The 19,539-nt window shown below is 44.9% G+C and overlaps 1 protein-coding gene across 6 annotated transcripts in view; it reads right to left on the bottom strand.

The window, feature by feature from the left end:
* Positions 1–2,323: 2,323 nt before the first annotated feature.
* Positions 2,324–19,539, bottom strand: part of RUNX1 (RUNX family transcription factor 1) — a 273,353-nt gene continuing 256,137 nt past the window's right edge. For 5 of the 6 annotated variants that reach the window (XM_061424413.1, XM_061424387.1, XM_061424372.1 and 2 more), the window contains 2 exons: positions 13,464–13,625; positions 2,324–7,230 (listed from right to left, as the gene is read on the bottom strand). In XM_061424413.1, the coding sequence (XP_061280397.1) occupies positions 6,755–7,230; positions 13,464–13,625 (638 nt within the window). In that variant the 3' untranslated portion in view covers positions 2,324–6,754. The remainder of the gene's footprint in view (positions 7,231–13,463; positions 13,626–19,539) is intronic. The other variant, XM_061424402.1, reaches the window with a different exon arrangement.

The following is a 19,539-nucleotide window of genomic DNA, read 5'->3' on the forward strand; positions in this document are numbered from 1 at the left end:
TTTGGAAGGAATGACGCTAAAGCTGAAACTCCAGTACTTTGGCCACCTCATGCGAAGAGTTGACTCACTGGAAGACTCTGATGCTGGGAGGGATTGGGGGCAGGAGGAGAAGGGGATGGCAAAGGATGAGATGGCTGGATGGCATCACTGACTCGATGGACGTGAGTCTGAGTGAACTCTGGGAATTGATGATGGACGAGGAGGCCTGGCATGCTGCAATTCATGGGGTTGCAGAGAGTCGGACACAACTGAGCAACTGAACTACAGGGAACTATTCTCATAGCAAGACGGTGGGAGCAACCTAAATGTCCGTTAATAAAGAAAGGGGTAAATTGAGTAAAACCATGAAATGTTATGCAGTTCAGTTTTTACAAAGAATGACATAGATCTAAGTGGGTTGATGTAGAAGGATGCATGTTGTATACCAAAGTGAAAAATCTTATGCGGTGATATGCATATCATATCAGATGATAATATCAGATGATAATATCATAATATCAGATGATATTAATCATCTGCCTTTCTGCATAGGTATAGATTAACTATGTGGTATATATTATTGATATAAAAAAAGTCTGGAATAGTGAACACAAAACAGTGAATAGTAATAGCAAGGCATGGATTGGGCAGAATAGAAAGCATTTAAACCTTTCATTTGATATGGTTTACATGTTTAATAATGGAGAAGGGAAAGGCAACCCAGTCCAGTATTCTTGCCTGCAGAACACCATGGATAGAGGAGCCTGGTAGACTACAGTCCACAGGGTTGCAAGTCAGACACGGCTGAAGCGACGTAGCACGTTTGTACGTGTTTAATACTGTGTGACGTCACTTTGTGTATTTAACTTTTATTGAACATGTACTACGTGCCAACCACTCTTGAAAGTGTCTGATACATACTAACTTATTTAAATTACATAACTTTAAGCAGTATTAACTCTATCTTACAGGTGAGAAAAACTAGGCCATGTTAACTTGTTCTGTGTGAGAAAGAATTGGAACTCAAACCCAGGCAGTCTGACTCCCGAGTACGTGATCCCGGTGGCTCTACTTTCTAGGCTCCCTTTCTGAATGTACATGATCTGATTCTTCCACCAATTTCCTGCCTCTATTCATTAGCCATTTACCTCCTGCACCTGTCATTTCTTTTGATCCCACTTGCTTTGGTTCCTCGGAGAAGGCAATGGCAACCCACTCCAGTATTCTTGCCTAGAGAATCCCAGGGACAGAGGAGCCTGGTGGGCTGCCGTCTATGGGGTCCCACAGTGTCAGCACGACTGAAGTGACTTAGCAGCAGCAGCTTTGGTTCCTGACATTCTTTGTGGCCATCTTGCAGTTCACTTAAGATGGTGAGGTGGCAGTGATGAGAACTGCAAAGGACCTTTGGCCCAATTCTTGGCCAGGGGTCGCCTTGGAGAACAGTCTAGAGACTGAAATCCTTATATGCCTTTTTGCGCAGGGGTGGTGGTAAGTGGAATCCTTAGAAGCAACTCCTCATCACAGTCATCCAGGCTGACTTGTGTAATTTACAGAAAAGGAGACAGGTAAGGGTACCTGGCGGAGAAGGCGATGGCACCCCACTCCAGTACTCTTGCCTGGACAATCCCATGGACGGAGGAGCCTGGTGGGCTGCAGTCCATGGGGTTGCAAAGAGTTGGACACGACTGAGCGAGTTCACTTTCACTTTTCACTTTCATGCATTGGAGAAGGAAATGGCAACCCACTCCAGTATTCTTGCCTGGAGAATCCCAGGGACAGGGGAGCCTGATGGGCTGCCGTCTATGGGGTCGCACAGAGTCAGACACGACTGAAGCAACTTAGCAGCAGCAGCAGCAGCAGCAAGGGTACCTGGGAAGCTTCCCAGGTGGTGGTAAAGAACCTGCCTGCCAGTGCTGGAGACATGAGACATGGGTTCAACCTATGGGTTGGGAAGATCCCCTGGAGGAGGGCATGGCAACCCACTCCACTATTCTTGCCTGGAGAATGCCATGGACAGAGGAGCCTGGTGGGCTACAGTCCACAGGGTTGCATACAGTGGGACATGACTTATGTGACTTAGCACGCAGGCATGCAAGGGTGCCTGGCCTCAGGTTGAACATATACCCTTTTATCTTGTATGTTTTTTTTTTAGAACAGACATTTCTGCCTGCTTCCTTGTTCCTTTGTACCCAAAGTAGCAACCCTGGGAGCCTGGGCTGTACCAAGGCCATGGTGTTTTCAGGAGTAGGATGCTATGGGAGGAGGTACAGACCTTGGCTTCCAGACTTGCAAGGAGCTTTCACTTCCCCGCTCTGCTTCTCAGAGAAAGACGAAACCAATGTGATATGGTATGCATACTTGCCAAATGGTTTATTTGCCATTTGCCAATTATAATATTGGATTTACACAATAAACTGGGGTGCAAAGAAAGTAAGGTTCCATTGCTTCCTAGGCAATGGCAGTCTGGCTGCCCTGCACAGTCTGGGCAAGGGGATGTTCCTGGCAGAGGAGACAGCCACTCAGATTTCGTGCAGTGAGTGGACCACGCATGATGGGGTGTCTGTTTTCCTGCACTACCTAGAAACACCTTGGAGAAGGGCTTCTGGGGTGTTCACTCATAACGCATCTCGTTTAAAATTCAAGATTGACAGTTCCCTTGCAGAAAGTGTTCATGGGTCAGTACCAGGAAGAAAGAAACCACACAATTTCCAGGATGCTTTGTGAATGGATCCAGAAACTGCTACACAAATAGACACAAGGTGGGGCCTAGGCAGGTAGTAACCATTTCTCATTATGACGTTTTCAACACATGTGTTATATACTGTCACTTCAATTTGGAAGTTTATTTTTTTTTTCCATTGATTTTTATACATCCAGAATATCACAAATAACCAAGTTTTTTTTTTTTTTGCACATTCATTTACCCATAACAGAAAATGAAATTCTTAAAAAAAATTGGAACCATGCTATTAGCTCTTTACAAAAGTGAATAAAAAGTAGCTCGTTTTTAAGTCTAAAATAAAGAAAGAAGCATTTTTTTTTGTCTACAGTATTTAGCAAACATAAGAAAATGTTCTTAGAAACACACACAAAAAATTGGAAAAAAATTATTACAGGTATTAACAATATTTTATAATGAAAGCTTAAAATCTATTTACATACATAAATACAATTAACTTTGTTGATGCAACTCTTCTGGAAGGGGAAAAAAAAAAGCCAAATGATCAGGGTCAATACTGATCTGGCTAAAGGGAGGGGAAAACCCCAAAGAAAGAAATAGACAAAAAAAAAAAAAAAATCCCAAAAGATTGTATACTGCAGGTAAACAAAAAAGCATTTTGTTCAGACGTGAAAAATATTTTCTGATATCATTGTTAAACCGAGTTTTCATGTATAAAAGACTCCAAACATGTCATCCCCCAGAAAACAAAAAACATCAAAAATTACCAGGACGGAATGTCCTAAGGAAACAGGTATTTCAAGAGAGAAATCGGCAATCCTAAATTGCAGGACATTTGAGTGAAACCATTCATTTCCTTTCTAATCAGAGCATTTCTGTTTATCTGCACAGAAACCCTAGGCAGCAGAAAGTCTGTCTCTTAACTCACTGATTGTAATTTGCCCAGGAAGGCTTCTATTGCTGCACTCGGACAGCAAGTAGATCCAAAATGTTGGCAAGGTCTCTGTTCTGCTGGAAGAAACCCATACGCAGGAGAAAGGCTGACTCACTACACTACGCTCTTTTATGTAAAGGGAGGGAAAGTGCAGCTCCTCCAGTCCTGTTTGGTGTCAGGATGGGTGTGCGTGCTGTTTCCCTATATAAAGTTGGAGAACAGAGGAGGTACAAGGAGAAAGACGGAGATGTTTAGTGGGGGCAGAGAGGAAGAAAAATATAAGTATTTTTAGAGAGTTAGAAAAACAAAAAGAACAGAAATATGTGTCAATGATGAACTTATAAATAAGGGCATTTACAAGCAGTAGAGATGGCTTATTTAATCTTTCTTCTTCTGGACCAATGCTCCCAGATACATCGTTATTACTTTATTGGCTTAAGGGTCTACTTGATGAAAGGACCACCTTAATTTACCTGAAGGCAGTAGAATGGAATTCCTCAGGGGGCGGGGATGGGGGGAATGCTTTAAGTATGAGGCTTATCTCTAAAACAACTAAAGTTTAAGTTTTTCTTTCTGGAGAGATTAAGTACTATATATGCTGGTAATGGTCTGTGAATCTCTGAATGGCCAAACCCGTGGGTCTACAAGAAAGTGACAAGCTCTCCTCACACATGGCTTTGAAAGTGAAGATTCAATGTGAGAGATTTATATGATTTCCCAAACAGGGCATTACATTGATTTTGAGTTGGAATATCTTCAGGTACCAGAACTAAACTGAAAAATATACTTTTCCTTCATTTTTTAATCAACATTTTTTCAGGTCAGATAAGGCAATGTGCTGAAAAGAACACAAGTTCAATTTGGAGTGAATGGGCTAATGGTCCTTTTCAGATATAAAAATAATTGAAATCTACTGACATTTAAGGGTAATTTTGCTGCAAAAAAATGTACACAGAATAAAACATGAAAATGATTTATGGAGGGAGAATTATGTCTAAAATGAAAATAAATAGAATATTCTGAGTTTCTCTAAGATCTGCTTTAGCTCTTTTCTAGATAAGAACTATCTGACAACACAAACTGCTTTACTCTTTAATTCTTACCAAAGTGCTACTGCATCTGTGTAAAACAAATAATCAATACATACATATATATATATATATAAGAAAACTCAAAAACAAGTTGTTTTAAATAAGACCAGCTGTTTTGCTGCCTGCAGCCAAAGATCTTTCTAATTTGAATCCTTAAATTTATAAAATAAAAAATCAAACACTGTTCTGAAGTCCTGCTTTCAAATACTCTTCAGAGTTGACCTGAAATCATTTCAACTAATTTAAGAGGTACATTAAATAACCACCAGATCATTTTGAGCATACATATGTTAAAATCAGCAGTATTTATGAGTTGTACAATAACTGCCTTGTGACCAAATCCTCCAATAAAAATAGTGCCATAAAATTTACAGTGACATTGGATATGTTTGAATTGTAGCCATGGGCAGTGACATGAATCTTTTCCTGTCACGCTGATGCACCGCCAAAGTGCACACACCCTACAGGGTAGGGTCTTGGCCTGGTGAGAGCAACACAAAGCTGGGTGGGGAAGGAGCAGCATGGGATGGGTCCTGCACAGGTGGGATGGCACCCTCCCCACACGACTTCACTGAGGCAGGTGGAGGGAACTGGGCTTGTTCGGGCCTGCTTCTGGGCCCACCCTATGAAAACTGACCTGGACACCTCGGCTGTCAAAGGCGTCTGGTCCCTTCCACTCCCAGCCTTGGGGGACAGCCACAAGCTTTCTTCTGCATCAACCAACAGGTATAGTATCAAAGAGGAATATCTCCTTGGAGCTAAACAAACATCTGAACTCTGGGTTCAGATGACTCCTTCCTACCCCAGAATGGAGCAATTAAGGAACCCCTAAATTCATTCATTTGGTTTCCATGTGGATACCATTCCTCCACACAGCTTACTTTGGACTCATTCTGTTACAAAGCATGTCTAACATTATTAAGAGGCCATGGAGTGTGCAATCATTGGCATCTACCCCAACCCTCTGGAACCAGATTTGAAGGGAGGGAGTCAGGTATCAGACCCTTTGTTGAGCTTAGCAGAAAATTCCATACTTCAGATCTTTGGAGTGATCCTCAGTATCTAAAAAGCCTAATAAAAACATGGCTGCATTAGCTACCAACTCATTTGATTAACATTAAAGGGAGTTTAATGTAAACAATATTTAGATAACCAAGTGATCACATTACCCATCCTTTTTTTTTTTTCCAACCTTCTTCAATGTGATACAATTAACTCTGGCTACTATCAAAAACAAAAAATGTAGTACTTGATATCTTTCTTAATATAAGCACATTTAAATAATAAAAAAGTATCAACACATTAAGTAAGTGTCTAAACATCAAGATACATAAATATCTAGGGATTCCTTGTGGGAATACAGTAGTTGAAAATGACCCAAAGCTGCAGCTGTTTCTCAAAAAAACAACTACACCAAAAGTCCAAAAGAAAAGTTAAATAAAACTTAGAGAAAAAGGAATCATATTTCTTTCATTTGTCAAAGCAAGAAAGAAGCAAAGCTCAAATTTATATATATATATATAAAAATAAAAAAACCACCCCAAATGCAAATACACATTTTGCAATTTATAAGGTGCTGGAAAAGAAAATTAAAAATATGAATTAGATGCCAAACAGAATGAGTTGCATCTCTGCCTGCCCCGCCCTCCCCCACAAAGAAAACCCCAAGTTCCATACTCTTTGGAATAAACAACTTGGTTAAAAAGTGAAGTCAAGGTTATAAAATCTTTCTTTTATTCACAGCATTGCTAAATCAGAAGCATTCACAGTTTCCCTCCGGGAATCTTCCTGTTTGCCTTAATGAAGTGCCCACAGGGCGGTGAACCGGACACGCTCAAGTTGCGCCAGGTTAGAAGAAAAAAAATCTGAGACGGGCCCACAGCGGCGGCGAACTGCGCGGACTTCAGAAGCGAGAGATGGCGACCGCAGGCAGTTGGCAGGTGGCAATTGGCAGGTGGCGAGCATCCCCCGCGGGGCCCGCGCGGGCTTCTCCACCACGCGACGCTGGGCCCCCGACGGGCGCTTACGGGACGACGTCCGGCCGCACGGAGCGCGCGTGCGCAGCCTCACTCAGTAGGGCCGCCACACGGCCTCCTCGAGGCGCGCGGCGGGCGCCATGTTGGTGGGGGAGTTGCTGTGGCTGCCCTCAGCCTCCACCACGTCGCTCTGGTTCGGGAGGCTGGGGTTGAGCAGCGCCGAGCCGGTGGACGCGTTGGTGCAGGGCGGCAGGATGCGTGGTGGCGAGCGCTCGCCACTCACCATGGAGAACTGGTAGGAGCCGGCCGACGCGCCGTAGTACAGGTGGTAGGATGGCGAGCTGGCCTGGAACGGGCCGCCCTGTGCCTGCGACGAGCCGGGGTAGGGCGGCGGCAGGTACGTGTGGTAGCGCGTGGCCGAGCTCATGGCTGACATGCCGATGCCGATGCCTGACGTGACGGGCGTTGGGGAGTAGGTGAAGGCGCCGGGGTAGTGCATGCGGGGGTCGGAGATGGAGGGCAGCGCAGGGAACTGGCGCGGGTCGCCGAAGGCCGTCAGGTCGGACGCAGCTGTGTGGTGGGTGAGAAACATCGTGAGATTAGGGTTCAGGGAGGCCACGCCCTTTCCCTCACCCAACCGGCGCCAAGGAGAATTTCCCACAATGCTGCTGCCGTCCAGGGAGTGGGTATGATGAAGATGGGCATATATGAGTGAGTGAGTTAGTTGCTCAGTCGTGTCCGACTCTTTGCGACTGCATGGACTGCAGCCCTCCAGGCTCCTCCGTCCATAGAATTATTCAGGCAAGAACACCGGAGTGGCCGCCATTTCCTTCTCCAAGGTAATATATGATCTCATGCAATGTAATAAGGTTGTAATATAATGTAATATGTAGTCATACTTGCTTAATATAAACATATTAGATATAACTGATTTAGTATAAACAAATATTGCTGTAACTCTGAGGTTGGCACACCCACCTGCCAGATTCACCTGCTACCAGTTTTTGTATGCCCACAGTCTTAAGAATGTGTTTACTTTTCTAAATGGTTGGGGGAACAAAAAAATCAAAAGACTTTTTCCTGACTTGAAAATATGAAATTTAAATTTCAGTGTTCATAAATAAAGTTTTATTGAAAGGAGCCTCGCTTGTTCTTTTATGTATTAACTATGACTACTTTTTAAGTCACCAGTTCAGAGTGGTCATGGCAGAGACTGGAGGGCCAGACTGTAGGGCTCAGAAAGTCTGCAATATTTAGTATCTGGCCCTTTGTAGAAAAAAGTTTGCCACCTCTCTGTATAATCAACATATTAATATGTCAGTATTAATGTCTTATTATAACTATATGACAAAACAACACTTGAAGAACTATTAATATAATAGATGCATTAATAGATTGATATTAATACAATATGTATAAATATATATAACCCCCAAAGAGAGCTTCCCAGGTGGTACTAGTGGTAAAGAACCTGCCTGCCAGTGCAGGAGATGTAAGAGACATGGGTTCAATCCCTGGGTTGGGAAGATCCCCTGGGAAAAGGCATGGCAATCCACTCCAGTATTCTTGCCTGGAGAATTCCATGGACAGAGGGGCCTGGCAGGGCTACAGTCTGTAGGGTCACAAAGAGTCAGACACGACTGAAGAGACTTAGCATGCACATATACATAATACGATACTGTCGTAATATGTAATAACATTTTAATATGTTATACATAATATTTAGGTTGAATCCTAGAAATTTGCCATTTCTATAGGCCTGCAATAGTTAAAAATAGGCAGTTTCCTATTGAAGCTAATGCATGCCATAGTAGTGGCTGGGAGTGGATGTGCATGAACCACCAATCTCTTTCTTTTCCACATCTACCTTCAGACTGCTGCCGCTGCTGCTAAGTCGCTTCAGTCGTGTCTGACTCTGTGCGACCCCATAGACAGAAGCCCACTAGGCTCCCCCGTCCCTGGGATCCTCCAGGCAAGAACACTGGAGTGGGTTGCCATTTCCTTCTCCAATGCATGAAAGTGAAAAGTGAAAATGAAGTCGCTCAGTCCTGCCCAACTCTTAGCGACCCCATGGACTGCAGCCTACCAGGCTCCTCCGTCCATGGGATTTTCTAGGCAAGAGTACTGGAGTGGGGTGCCATTGCCTTCTCCACCTTCAGACTAGTTCTACATTTTTAGAAACAGTACAGCCTCGATTTCACATGCTTTTCTCTAATATGCATCACTTGTTTGTTAACAGGAATGGCCACAGGGCCTTGACTTACCTACTCCATTTTTATACATGTTGAAGTTCTACTAGCAATGGCAAAGCTTGGTCTGTAAAACTCATTTTGTTAGGATTATGCATTTACCCTTTCACAGACGGACTTGGCAGTCTCTCATTACATCCTTCTGCCTTTCTCTTAATCACAGGCTGCCTTTGGGAACTTTTCGGGGGTGGTGGGGTGGTGGTTTGGGTGCCAGGACAGGTTTCCTGTATCCCATAGATCAGCTTCCCAGCAGTGGCACTACTGACACTGGGGGCCAGCTCTGTGGGGTGCTGTGGGTCTGTCCTGTGCAGGCCTGTTCTGTTCGTGGTAGCATGTCTGGCAGCATCCTTGGCCGATGCCCACCAGATGTTGGTAGTGCCCTCACTCCCCCTACTGGGTCAACCAACAAGGTCCTGACCTTCCAAATGCCCTGGGGGTAGGGGTGAGGCCAGGGGATGGCGGCAAAAGTGCCCTTCCGCTGAGACAACATTCCTACTGTCGATGTAGGATGGTGTCCTCGGGGAGTTTCTGTTCCTCAGAATTATTCATTAAATGACCAGGCCAAGACTGTAGTCTTTATGTCAGCAAACCCAAAAAGCAGCAACAAAACAGAGGAGAAGCAAGAACTGAATGTTTTAAAATTTGTAAGTTCTCAAATCAACATACAAAATAACTCCAGGCTCAGGATGGCATGTGGCCTGGGTCCTTTTGTGTTTAGGCCCACAGAGAAACCTGGCAGAGCCAAAAGCTCGCTCTGAAAGGAAAGCTACCAGGGTGGATTAATCTGTTTTTGGACAGCTTCAGCTGTTGATCAACTTCCTCATATTTCAAGCCTATTATTCCAGCAGGGAGAGCTAGTGTTCTCGTTCTCTCTCTCTCCCCCTCCCCCCTCCCTCCTAATGCACTCTCTAACTTTGGGGTGCCTGTGATGAGGGGATGTACTCCTCATCAGAGAGGTAATTAAAGTTTATAGAAACAACCGAAGTCTGCAGCAAATCTCTCCACTAATGAGGAAACCAGGAGTCTGACGTTCAAACAAACAGTCCTGTTAATCTTTTCAAAGCGAGTCAGACATGTGGGCAGGGACAAAGCTGTAAACTGACAGCGGCTCTAGGGCCGCCCTTCCACGGACACTCTCGCTCGTCCTGAAGCCAGGCCGCACCCCATTCCACAGGGTTTGTCCTGCCCGCTGGGGCCATCTGTGAGCAAGCCCTGTGTCACTTGTTTGTGTTCGGACAGAGAGCCGTGACATGCTTGAGAGTTAACAGGAAGCTTTACTCCATTTTTCCAGTTAGATTTCTATAGTCAGGGAGAAGCATTAGGCAAACACAATCAATTTGTTGTCATCTGATGCAATACTCCGGACACAAATAAATGACTCCACCCATGATTCCTCTTGCTTCATTTGCCCTGAGACAAAAAGGTGAATCCACTGGAAAATGAATGAAAGGTCACCCTGTTTCACGACGGTGTCTGGACATGCTCTGCCAGTCTGTTCCAACTGCTATGTGGTAACCTGGTGATGGCAGCAAGTTACCGGAATCCCGAGTGAGCCCGTGATTTGTCACAGACATAAGTAATGGAATGATGTTACAGTCTCAGCTGTCAGGGGAAAACAGTTCTTTCCCTGGTGGGCAGAATGTCTGAAAGATCTTAGATGCTGCTTGCGATTCTTCTTCTGCCCACAGAGTACCAGTGTCACACTACGAAAGACCATCCAACTTGCCAGTTTATCCTTTACAACACACATTGTGATGATGAAACAACTTCGGCCCATGAGTTAGGCTCAGATTCAAATGACCTATTCATATAGTTGTTCTCATTTTTATGTCCAGCCTGACACCCCTACCCAAGCAAGCCCCACCAGTCACGGACAGTTCACCGTGCCCCCGGCCTTAACTCATTTGTCCTTTCAGGTGGCCTGGTGCCCCCTTATTTAAGAGCAGTGTGGGCAGAAGTGGGGACCCCTGACATTCACAGGGAGCTTTTAAAAGAGGAGGATATCTGGGGATTAGGTAGTATAGGTATTTTAGTTGGAAATGTTGCCCCACCGATGGGGCTAAATATTTGCCATGACAGCTAAAAGTCTTCCTTCTGCCGCTTGACGTGGATGAAAGCTGCCTTATGCCGGGCCCCTCCCACTGCCCCCAAAGGATTAAACAGCCTGAGCAGATAATGGCTGCCTTAAAAGGATCTTTCGCATGACTCAGATTAATGCTTGCTGTCTGTCGCCCAGGTTGGCAGCTAAACATTATTTAAAAAGAAAAGAAAAGAAAAAAACCTCCAGATGACAACTCTTTTCAGACAAGGTGTGGAGTCTGTCTGCAAAGCAAAGAAAGACACAGAGCGCAGGTCCCTCCTGCAGAAGGAAGCTCAGGTGAGGCTGGGGTGCTCCAAACTAGCTGGGGGAAGGGTTCAAGGAAAGTGGGCTCTGAACCATGACAGGCTCTCAAAGCATTGATGGGTAGACCTATGGCTGATTCTTGATGTACGACAGAAAAACCACAAAATTTGGTAAAGCAATTACCCTTCAATTAAAAAAACAGAGTGACAAAAGTAAGAACAAACAGAAAAAGAAAAGAATAAAACTTCACTTGATTAGGCATAAAAAAAAAAGCAGAAGCAGCCTCTTCTAAGTATCCCAACCCCCTCCTGCCTCCAGGCGGAAGATGACACTCTTCAGGCCTGGACTCCGGGCTCCATTTCTCAAAGGGAGATCTGCCAAGTTGAAGAGCAGCCTCCCATGCTTTTCTCTGCTGCCACTGGTGAAAGCTCCCCCTGGAATTCTCCTGGGTCCACCCTCCAAGACAGCAGCAGGGTTAGGCTTGAGTGCCGAAATGGGACCTGGCTTTTATCTCCTTCACGCCCTGGGGCCGTAAAATGCCCTTCCATGACTCCCTGGCTAATTGAAGTCCAGGCTATTCAGAAGTATAACTGTGAGACGGGACAGGGGAGGGCACATGTTAACTCATTCCTATTTAAAAAAAAAAAAAAAGAAGTCACCCTCCCCTCTGAACTGGTCAGCAGAGCAGCTGGCCCCAAGGGATAAGTTTCTGGAGATCCTGGGTGCTGACCAAGTCAAAAGACTTGTGACATACATTCCAAGGGACAGGACCCACAGCAGGGACACTTCTAAGGAAAAGAGTCATTGCTTCAGATGTAGGCCACAGCCAGCAGGCAGAACAGTGCCACCAAGAAGAAGAAACAGTAAAAGATAGCCAGTCCCAAGGGAACAGAGCTGCTGAAGCAACAAGTTGAGCGGACTTCATGATTCCTACTCCATTCCCTTAATTCCTGGGCCCAGCAGGTGCCATGAAATTCTTGGCAGCAGTGGCTGAAAATAATGTGGAAACTGGGCAAGTAAGTTGGCTTCCCTACTTCACTATCACGCCCAAGAACAAGTGAAGACAGTGCTCAACTGGAGGATGGTGTCGGCCCTCGGGACATCTGGCAGCATCTGGTCATTTTTGGTTGTCATGACTGGGGGCAGGGGGGTACTGCTGGCATCTAGAGGCCAGAGACACTGATGAAGGCCCGGCATCACACAGCACTGCCCCCCACAACGGAGAAGAATTATCCTGCCCCAAGTGTCAGCAGTGCTGCTGTTGAGACCCGGAGAGGTATTCTGTGAAGCTCTGAGAAGAAGCTAAAGCATTTGGTGGAAACCTCAGGTAATCACAATTGTCCGCAGAACACAACATCCCACAGCACTGGAAAATGACAGACGTGACGCCTTTGCCCCTTTGCCTGCCCCCTTAATCTGATATAATCTGATCCCAAGAATTGAAAAGCAAGGACAGCCGCCCTACCCCCAACACACAAGGAGTGTGTTCGCAGGCCTCCTAAAGCTGAAGTTCTCTGAAGTGTTTTCACAGTTTGGTCCAGCTCCAATTTCAAAGCCCCAAATAGGGAGTTGCTTCTTTTTGCTTTCAACAAAGGAATTTTTCTCTGTAACTCCAGTTTCCCTGCCCACGAGCAAAGGTGAGTGCCAAGCCCAAAGGTCCCATAGGTTAAATGACTAATATTTAATGAGCTCGTATTAACAACAATTATGCCAGCTATGACACCTGAGCTCTCCAGGCTGTTCCTCTGGCCTGGTGTGAGCAGCTCTTAGTTGGAAGTGTCCCACTGGGGTAGGTCTGTGTCCCTTTGCATGTGTGCCCCAGCACGCCGTTCACGTGATCTGTGTGAGCTCGCCACTGCAACACGGATCATCCTGTCTGAACTCCAGAAGCTGACTACTTGGGCCTTTTCTATTATTGATCCTTCAGCTCCCACCCTCGCTTGCCAAATAAAGGTGAGCACCCCAAAAGGCCCAAGGAATCCACTTTTTACAAGCCACTTCTACCTCCATATCCATAATCTCTGCCTCTGAATGTCAAGGAAAATCAGTGCATGGGTGTGAGACTTAAGAGACAGATAGCGTTGTCTCTAACTGCATCATGTCCAGTTAAAAATGACTGTCCCCTCCCCACCCCCTTCATGCATCTTGTCTGGCCTCCAGAAACTTCCACAGCAGCCAGACTTCAAAGAGTATATTTTCAAGCATCTTACTTGAAAGTCGACTGGAAAGCTCGGCTGAGAGGGTCGTCATGCCGCTGGCCCGCCCAGGCGAGATGGGTGTGGCTGGGTGGACGGAGGGAGAGGCGATGGATCCCAGGTACTGGTAGGACTGATCATAGGACCACGGTGGGGATGGCTGGATCTGCCTCGTATCTGCAGAGAATCGGGGAGGTCAGTGATGCGTGAGGGGGGCAGGATTTGAAAAACGAATGCATTTAGTAAAAAAAAACCAGCTACCTTTGTTGAACTCTTAGACGTGTTTGTGGCCTACTTACCAGTGTTTAGTAAGCTTCCTTAAGTCCCAAGTATTTGCTTTTGTGATGATATCCCCCCAAAAGAAATGATACTGATACATAATTTATGTTTAACTTTTGAAGATTTTCTTCTGCTAATTATTCCTTCAAAGGTTTTATGTAACCTCACCAGCCCAGGTGGCTCAGTGGTAAAGAATCCGCCAGCCAGTGCTGGAGATGCAGGAGACGTGGGTTCCACCCCTGGGTCAGGAAGATCCTCTGGAGAATGGCATGGCAACCCACTCCAGTATTCTTGCCCGGAGAATCCCATGGACAGAGGAGCCTGGCGGGCTACAGTCCACGGGGTCACTAAGAGTCAAACACGACTGAGTAACTGAGCACACACACGCACCGATGAGAGGAGCTGGTTACGCTTTCCAGGTGGAAGTGTTAATATTCAAACTGTTGACCTGCTGTACATACTGACTGCCCCGGTTTACCAATAATTACAGTCATCATTATCAGGTCATCACCCATCTCTATACTCAGTAAGCAGAAAAGAATGCAAGGGTTTGGGTCTTTTTTTGGTACCTTGGACAAGACTATTCGATGGCTGTTTAATATTTTCCGTACAGGTGATCTCTGTCCCAGGGATAACTGATAAGAAAGTCTGGCTGAGAAACTGGCAGCAAGGCCTGATGACTGCTTACAAACCCAGCAGTGCAGAGCTGGTTCTGTCATCCCAGACTAACAGAGATGTCTTGGGTTTTTTTTGTTGTTGTTAAGACCTCAAGTTTGCAACTTTTAAAGGGCAAAATGTTGAGCAAGTATTGTATAGACTGCCATTAAAAGAGGCCTTCCTGGGATAGAGAAGAGACAAAAATCTGACTTCAGAAGGGTTAGGTAAAAAGGATTTTGTAAATTTGACTCCAGCACTCATAGACATCTTGGTTTTCAAAAGCATCGTACTGTTTGCAGATGAAAAGGAGGAAGAAAAAAAATCCTTTCCATTCTTAGATCAACTGTGTAAGAAAATTAAAAAACTGCCCACTGTCCCACCATGGGAGGGCTTTACATTTCTGTCTTAGGATTAGTTTTCTGTGTCCCACCTTCTTTGTGGACAAAGGCGACAACAAACAGCACTAACTCCCAGGGGTCTTTGCAGCCGCGGGTTCAGGCTGCTGGGAGTAAACACAGAAAAAGCTAAGTTCCTGAGGGAAATGCCAGCTGTTAAGTTCTGTGTGCGTCGTGACATAAAGAAATGAGTTAGTCCTTCTCGTTAAACAGTGTCTGCCTCTGCTCCCTCACTTGCTGAGGGGGCAGAATGCTGGGGCTCTTCACTTGCAGCGGTTAACTTTTCCCTCATCTTTAATGCCTTTGAAACCGCCACAGTGGAGGACAGAATGAGGCATCTGGGGACTCGCGTCTGCCTTGTTATCCTTACTCTTCTCCTGACAGTCCTCGCCCCAGTTCCTCTCATACTGATCGACTTCTTTCTTTTCTTTGACGTAACTGGCTTAGAACGAATCTGATCAGTTCCCGCGAGGTGGATGAAGCTAGAGCCTGTTACACAGAGTGAAGGAAGTCAGAACCACTGTATTAATAACGCATATATATGGGATCCAGAAAAAGGCACTGATGAACCCTATTGGTGGGGTAGGAATAGAGACACACAGAGAACGGGTCTATGGACACAGTGGGGGAGGAGAGGGTGGGATGGACTGAGAAAGGAGCGTTGAAACACGTCCATTACCACGTGTAAAACACACAGCCAGTGCGAAGTTGGTGTGCAACACAAGGAGCTGAGCTAAGTGCTCTGTAACAACTGAGTGGAGTGTGATGGGGCGGAGGGTGGGAGACAGTATCCTTAGGACTGATCCACATTGTCTTATGGCAGAAACCAACATGACACTGTAAGGCAATTGTCTTCCGATTAAAATTAAAAAAAAAAAATCCTGACCTTTTAATTTTGAATGTTGAAAAACCTGGGGAAATAATTTAGAATCTTTGAAACCTAGTGTTAAATAAAGGTCTTTATTTCCATCTGAATTTGAGAGAATCTGAGGGGATGGCAAGGGATAAAGTACTGGTCCACTCCAGACTCAGTGGAAAATAAGTGCTCAACCACAGTCGAAGATCCTGCATAATCTTAGAGCAAACAGTGCTTCCAGTAATTGAAAGCAAATAGCAACAGCAGATTGTTTGATATTCCCATATTGCTACAAGGATTTTGCTTCAAGTGAAAATAAAAATTATACCCTCAGATATTTTCTATTAAGCTGTGTCTATGTCCTGGATATATATGTATTTACTAAGTGAATATATATGGTACTCAAATATTTTAATCATTTAAAAAGCAAACAAAAGAGGTTTTATAATTGTCATAAAGCCCTCTGGGTGTGAATTGCGGTACAGTAATTCATGCCCTGCTGTGTAGACAGCCCAGCACCCCTAACCCCATGTCTAAAACCACAGTAAGCATAAGTATTATGCCATGATTCATGCTCTGTCATGTTTTACTGTAGTGAAAAAGTTGTGCTAGGCTTTTCTAAACTCATAATTAAACCATGCAAACGTTGCATAATGTTTCACAGCCTTTTAAAAATATGCTTTGGTAAAATAATCTTTATGATTAAAGTCCAGGTTCTGTGATTTTTTTTTTTTTTAACACAGGGTTTCAAATTCAACATCTTCTGAGTTCACACCACAACTCAACTTTTCAGAGCTGGGAGTGGGGTGGGAGTGGGGAATGGATGGGTGGTACTAGAAGCCCAGTGGCCCCCGATCAGTTTTCACATCTGCGACCACAGTGAACTGTGTTTGGCTTCATTGGCAGCGGTGGGCCAGAAGGTGGTGATGGCGAGCTTCTCATGGCGGGAGTTTTGCGTGTTTTCTTCTAAATGTTACATGGACTAGTAATGAAAACAAAACAAAAGGAAGGGCCAATAATATGGTTTATGGTGAGTTTACCATTGAGTTCACATTCTTGCTATGATGGGGCCAACATGAATACATGAAGACAACTATGGAAATGACAGTGCTCTGGGCACCTGAGCACTGGGCTGGAGGCAGGAGAAGTGACCTCTAGCCTGTTTGTGTGATGGCCCTGGATCACATGCTTACTCTTTCTTATTCTCATCTCTGAAAGGAGATGATCGCTAAGCCCCTTCCAATGGTGACAGTTGCTGCTGCTGCTGCTAAGTGGCTTCAGTCGTGTCCGACTCTGTGCCACCCCATAGACGGCAGCCCACCAGGCTCCGCCGTCCCTGGGATTCTCCAGCCAAGAACACTGGAGTGGGTTGCCATTTCCTTCTCTAATGCATGAAAGTGAAAAGTGAAAGTGAAGTCGCTCAGTCGTGTTCGACTCTTAGTGACCCCATGTACTGCAGCCCATGGCTCCTCCATCCATGGGAGTTTCCAGGCAAGAGCACTGGAGTGGGGTGCCATTGCCTTCTCCGATGGTGACAGTGCAGGATCTTAATTCAAACAGGCCCCCCAAACAGTACCTCCCTGGAGCTTCCTGCTGCTGCTGCTGCTAAGTCGCTTCAGTTGTGTCCGACTCTGTGCGACCCCATAGACGGAAGCCCACCAGGCTCCGCCGTCCCTGGGATTCTCTAGGCAAGAACACTGGAGTGGGCCGCCATTTCCTTCTCCAGTGCGTGAAAAGGAAAAGTGAAAGTGAAGTCATTCAGTCATGTCCGACTCTTAGTGACCCCATGGACTGCAGCCTACCAGGCTCCGCCATCCATGGGATTTTCCAGGCAAGAGTACTGGAGTGGGGTGCCACTGCCTTCTCCAATGCCAATGGTAAAGAACCCGCCTGCCAATGCAGGAGACTCAAGAGATGCAGGTTTGATTCCTGGCTGGGGAAGATCCCCTGGAGGAGGGCATGGCAACACACTGCAGAATTCTGCCTGGAGAAACCCATGGACAGGAGCCTGATGGGCCACAGTCCAAAGGGTTGCAAAGAGTTGGACATGACTGAAATGACTCAGCGTGCACACATGCATGCAGTACCTCTCTGCTTGTATGTTAATCAGAGTTAGGGGAGAATAAGGTGGGTATGTGAGGTGAAGAACAGTGCTTGTAATAATAAATATGTGTATTCCAGGAAGGGGAAGTGGGATGGGGGTAAGATGGTAGTTACAGAGAAAAGAAAGTCATAGGCCAAGAAAGAGAACTACTGTCTGCCAATCTTCAGAGAAGTGCTGCTTGTTCTCAAAGGGAATGCCTTTGATAGGTCAATCCACCAAAATGAACAAGTTTTTTGAAACTTACTATTAATACATGTATTAATTTGTGAGTAGGACCAGTTATGTCACTGCCCCATTGGAACTTAGAGTCTGATATTAGTGACGGTCCCAGACCTGTATGATGCCTAGAGAGTCTCTTTCTTATTGTATTAATCCTCATGCTGAGTTACTTCATTCATTCACTCTTAGGTTCATGACGTTCCTCACTTCCTCATTCATTCATGTTGCCAGTGAACATTTTTGCTTGATTATGGCCACTGTTTCTATTGACATATTTTCAGTTTCATTGAAGAAGACAGCATGCAAAAACAGATGGGTAATGTAAGCAGGGAAGAAATTGTAAGATGCAAAAGGAAGTTCCAGGAATGAAAAGCACTGTAACAGAAATGAGAAGTACCTTTGATGGCCTCTTCAACAGCCTGGACATGCGTGAGAAAAGAATTTCAATGAAATTGAAAATATGTCAATAGAATCTTCCCAAACTATTGGGAAAGTGAAAGTGTGAAAGTCACTCAGTTCTGTCCGACTCTTTGCAGCCCCATGGACTATACAGTCCATGGAATTCTCTAGGCCAGAACACTGGAGTGGGTAGCCTTTCCCTTCTCCAGGGGATCTTCCCAACCCAGGGATTGAACCCAGGTCTCCCACATTGTAGGTGGATTCTTTACCAACTAAGCCACAAGGGAAGCCCTATCTACCAAACTATAAAGACAGAAAAACAGAAATAAAAATCAGAATATCCACAAACTTTGGGAAAATTTTCAAATATGTGTAATATATGTGTAATAGAAATATCAGAAGGAAAATGAGAAGAAAGCAGAGTGGAAGGGATATTTGTGAACCTGCCAGAATTAATGACAGCCACCAAACCACAGATCCAGGTAACTCAGGGAACACCAATTAAGCAAAATAAATACCAAATAATTTACATCTAGGCATATATTGAAACTACAAAAAAAAAAAGACAAAGAGAAAATCTTGAAAGAAACCAAAAAGAAAAGGTGAGTGGGAACACTTTACCCAGGGTCGAACATTGGTAAGAATTACTGCAGACTTTGCTCCAGAAACCATGCAAGCAAAAAGTGTGTTGTAAATAAAGTGTTGAAAGAAAAAAGCTACCAACCTAGAATTCTATATTCAACAAAATTTCCTTCAAAAATGAAGGAGAAATAAAGCCATTCTCTGACAAACAAAAACTGAGCTAACATCTAGCAGAACTGCCTTGCTGCTGCTGCTGCTACTAAGTCGCTTCAGTCATGTCCAACTCTGTGCAACCCCATAGACGGCAGCCCATCAGGCAGCCCCATCCCTGGGATTCTCCAGGCAAGAAAACTGGAGTGGCCTTGCAGATAATGTTAAAAAAAAGTTCTTCAGGGAAAAGGAAGATAACATCAGAAACTTGGATCTACATAAAGAATGGAAGAATAAATGAAGTCTTACTTTTTGTATTCTTAACTGATCCAAAAGATAACTGTTTAAAGTGATAATAGTAATGTGTCAGGTGGTTGTAAGATACAGATAAGTGACATGAATTACAGAAATGGAAAGGAAGAAGTGGTCTTGTGTTATTTGATGGTGACT

This window comes from Bos javanicus, chromosome 1 (assembly GCF_032452875.1).
Source record: "Bos javanicus breed banteng chromosome 1, ARS-OSU_banteng_1.0, whole genome shotgun sequence".
Taxonomy (NCBI): domain Eukaryota; kingdom Metazoa; phylum Chordata; class Mammalia; order Artiodactyla; family Bovidae; genus Bos; species Bos javanicus.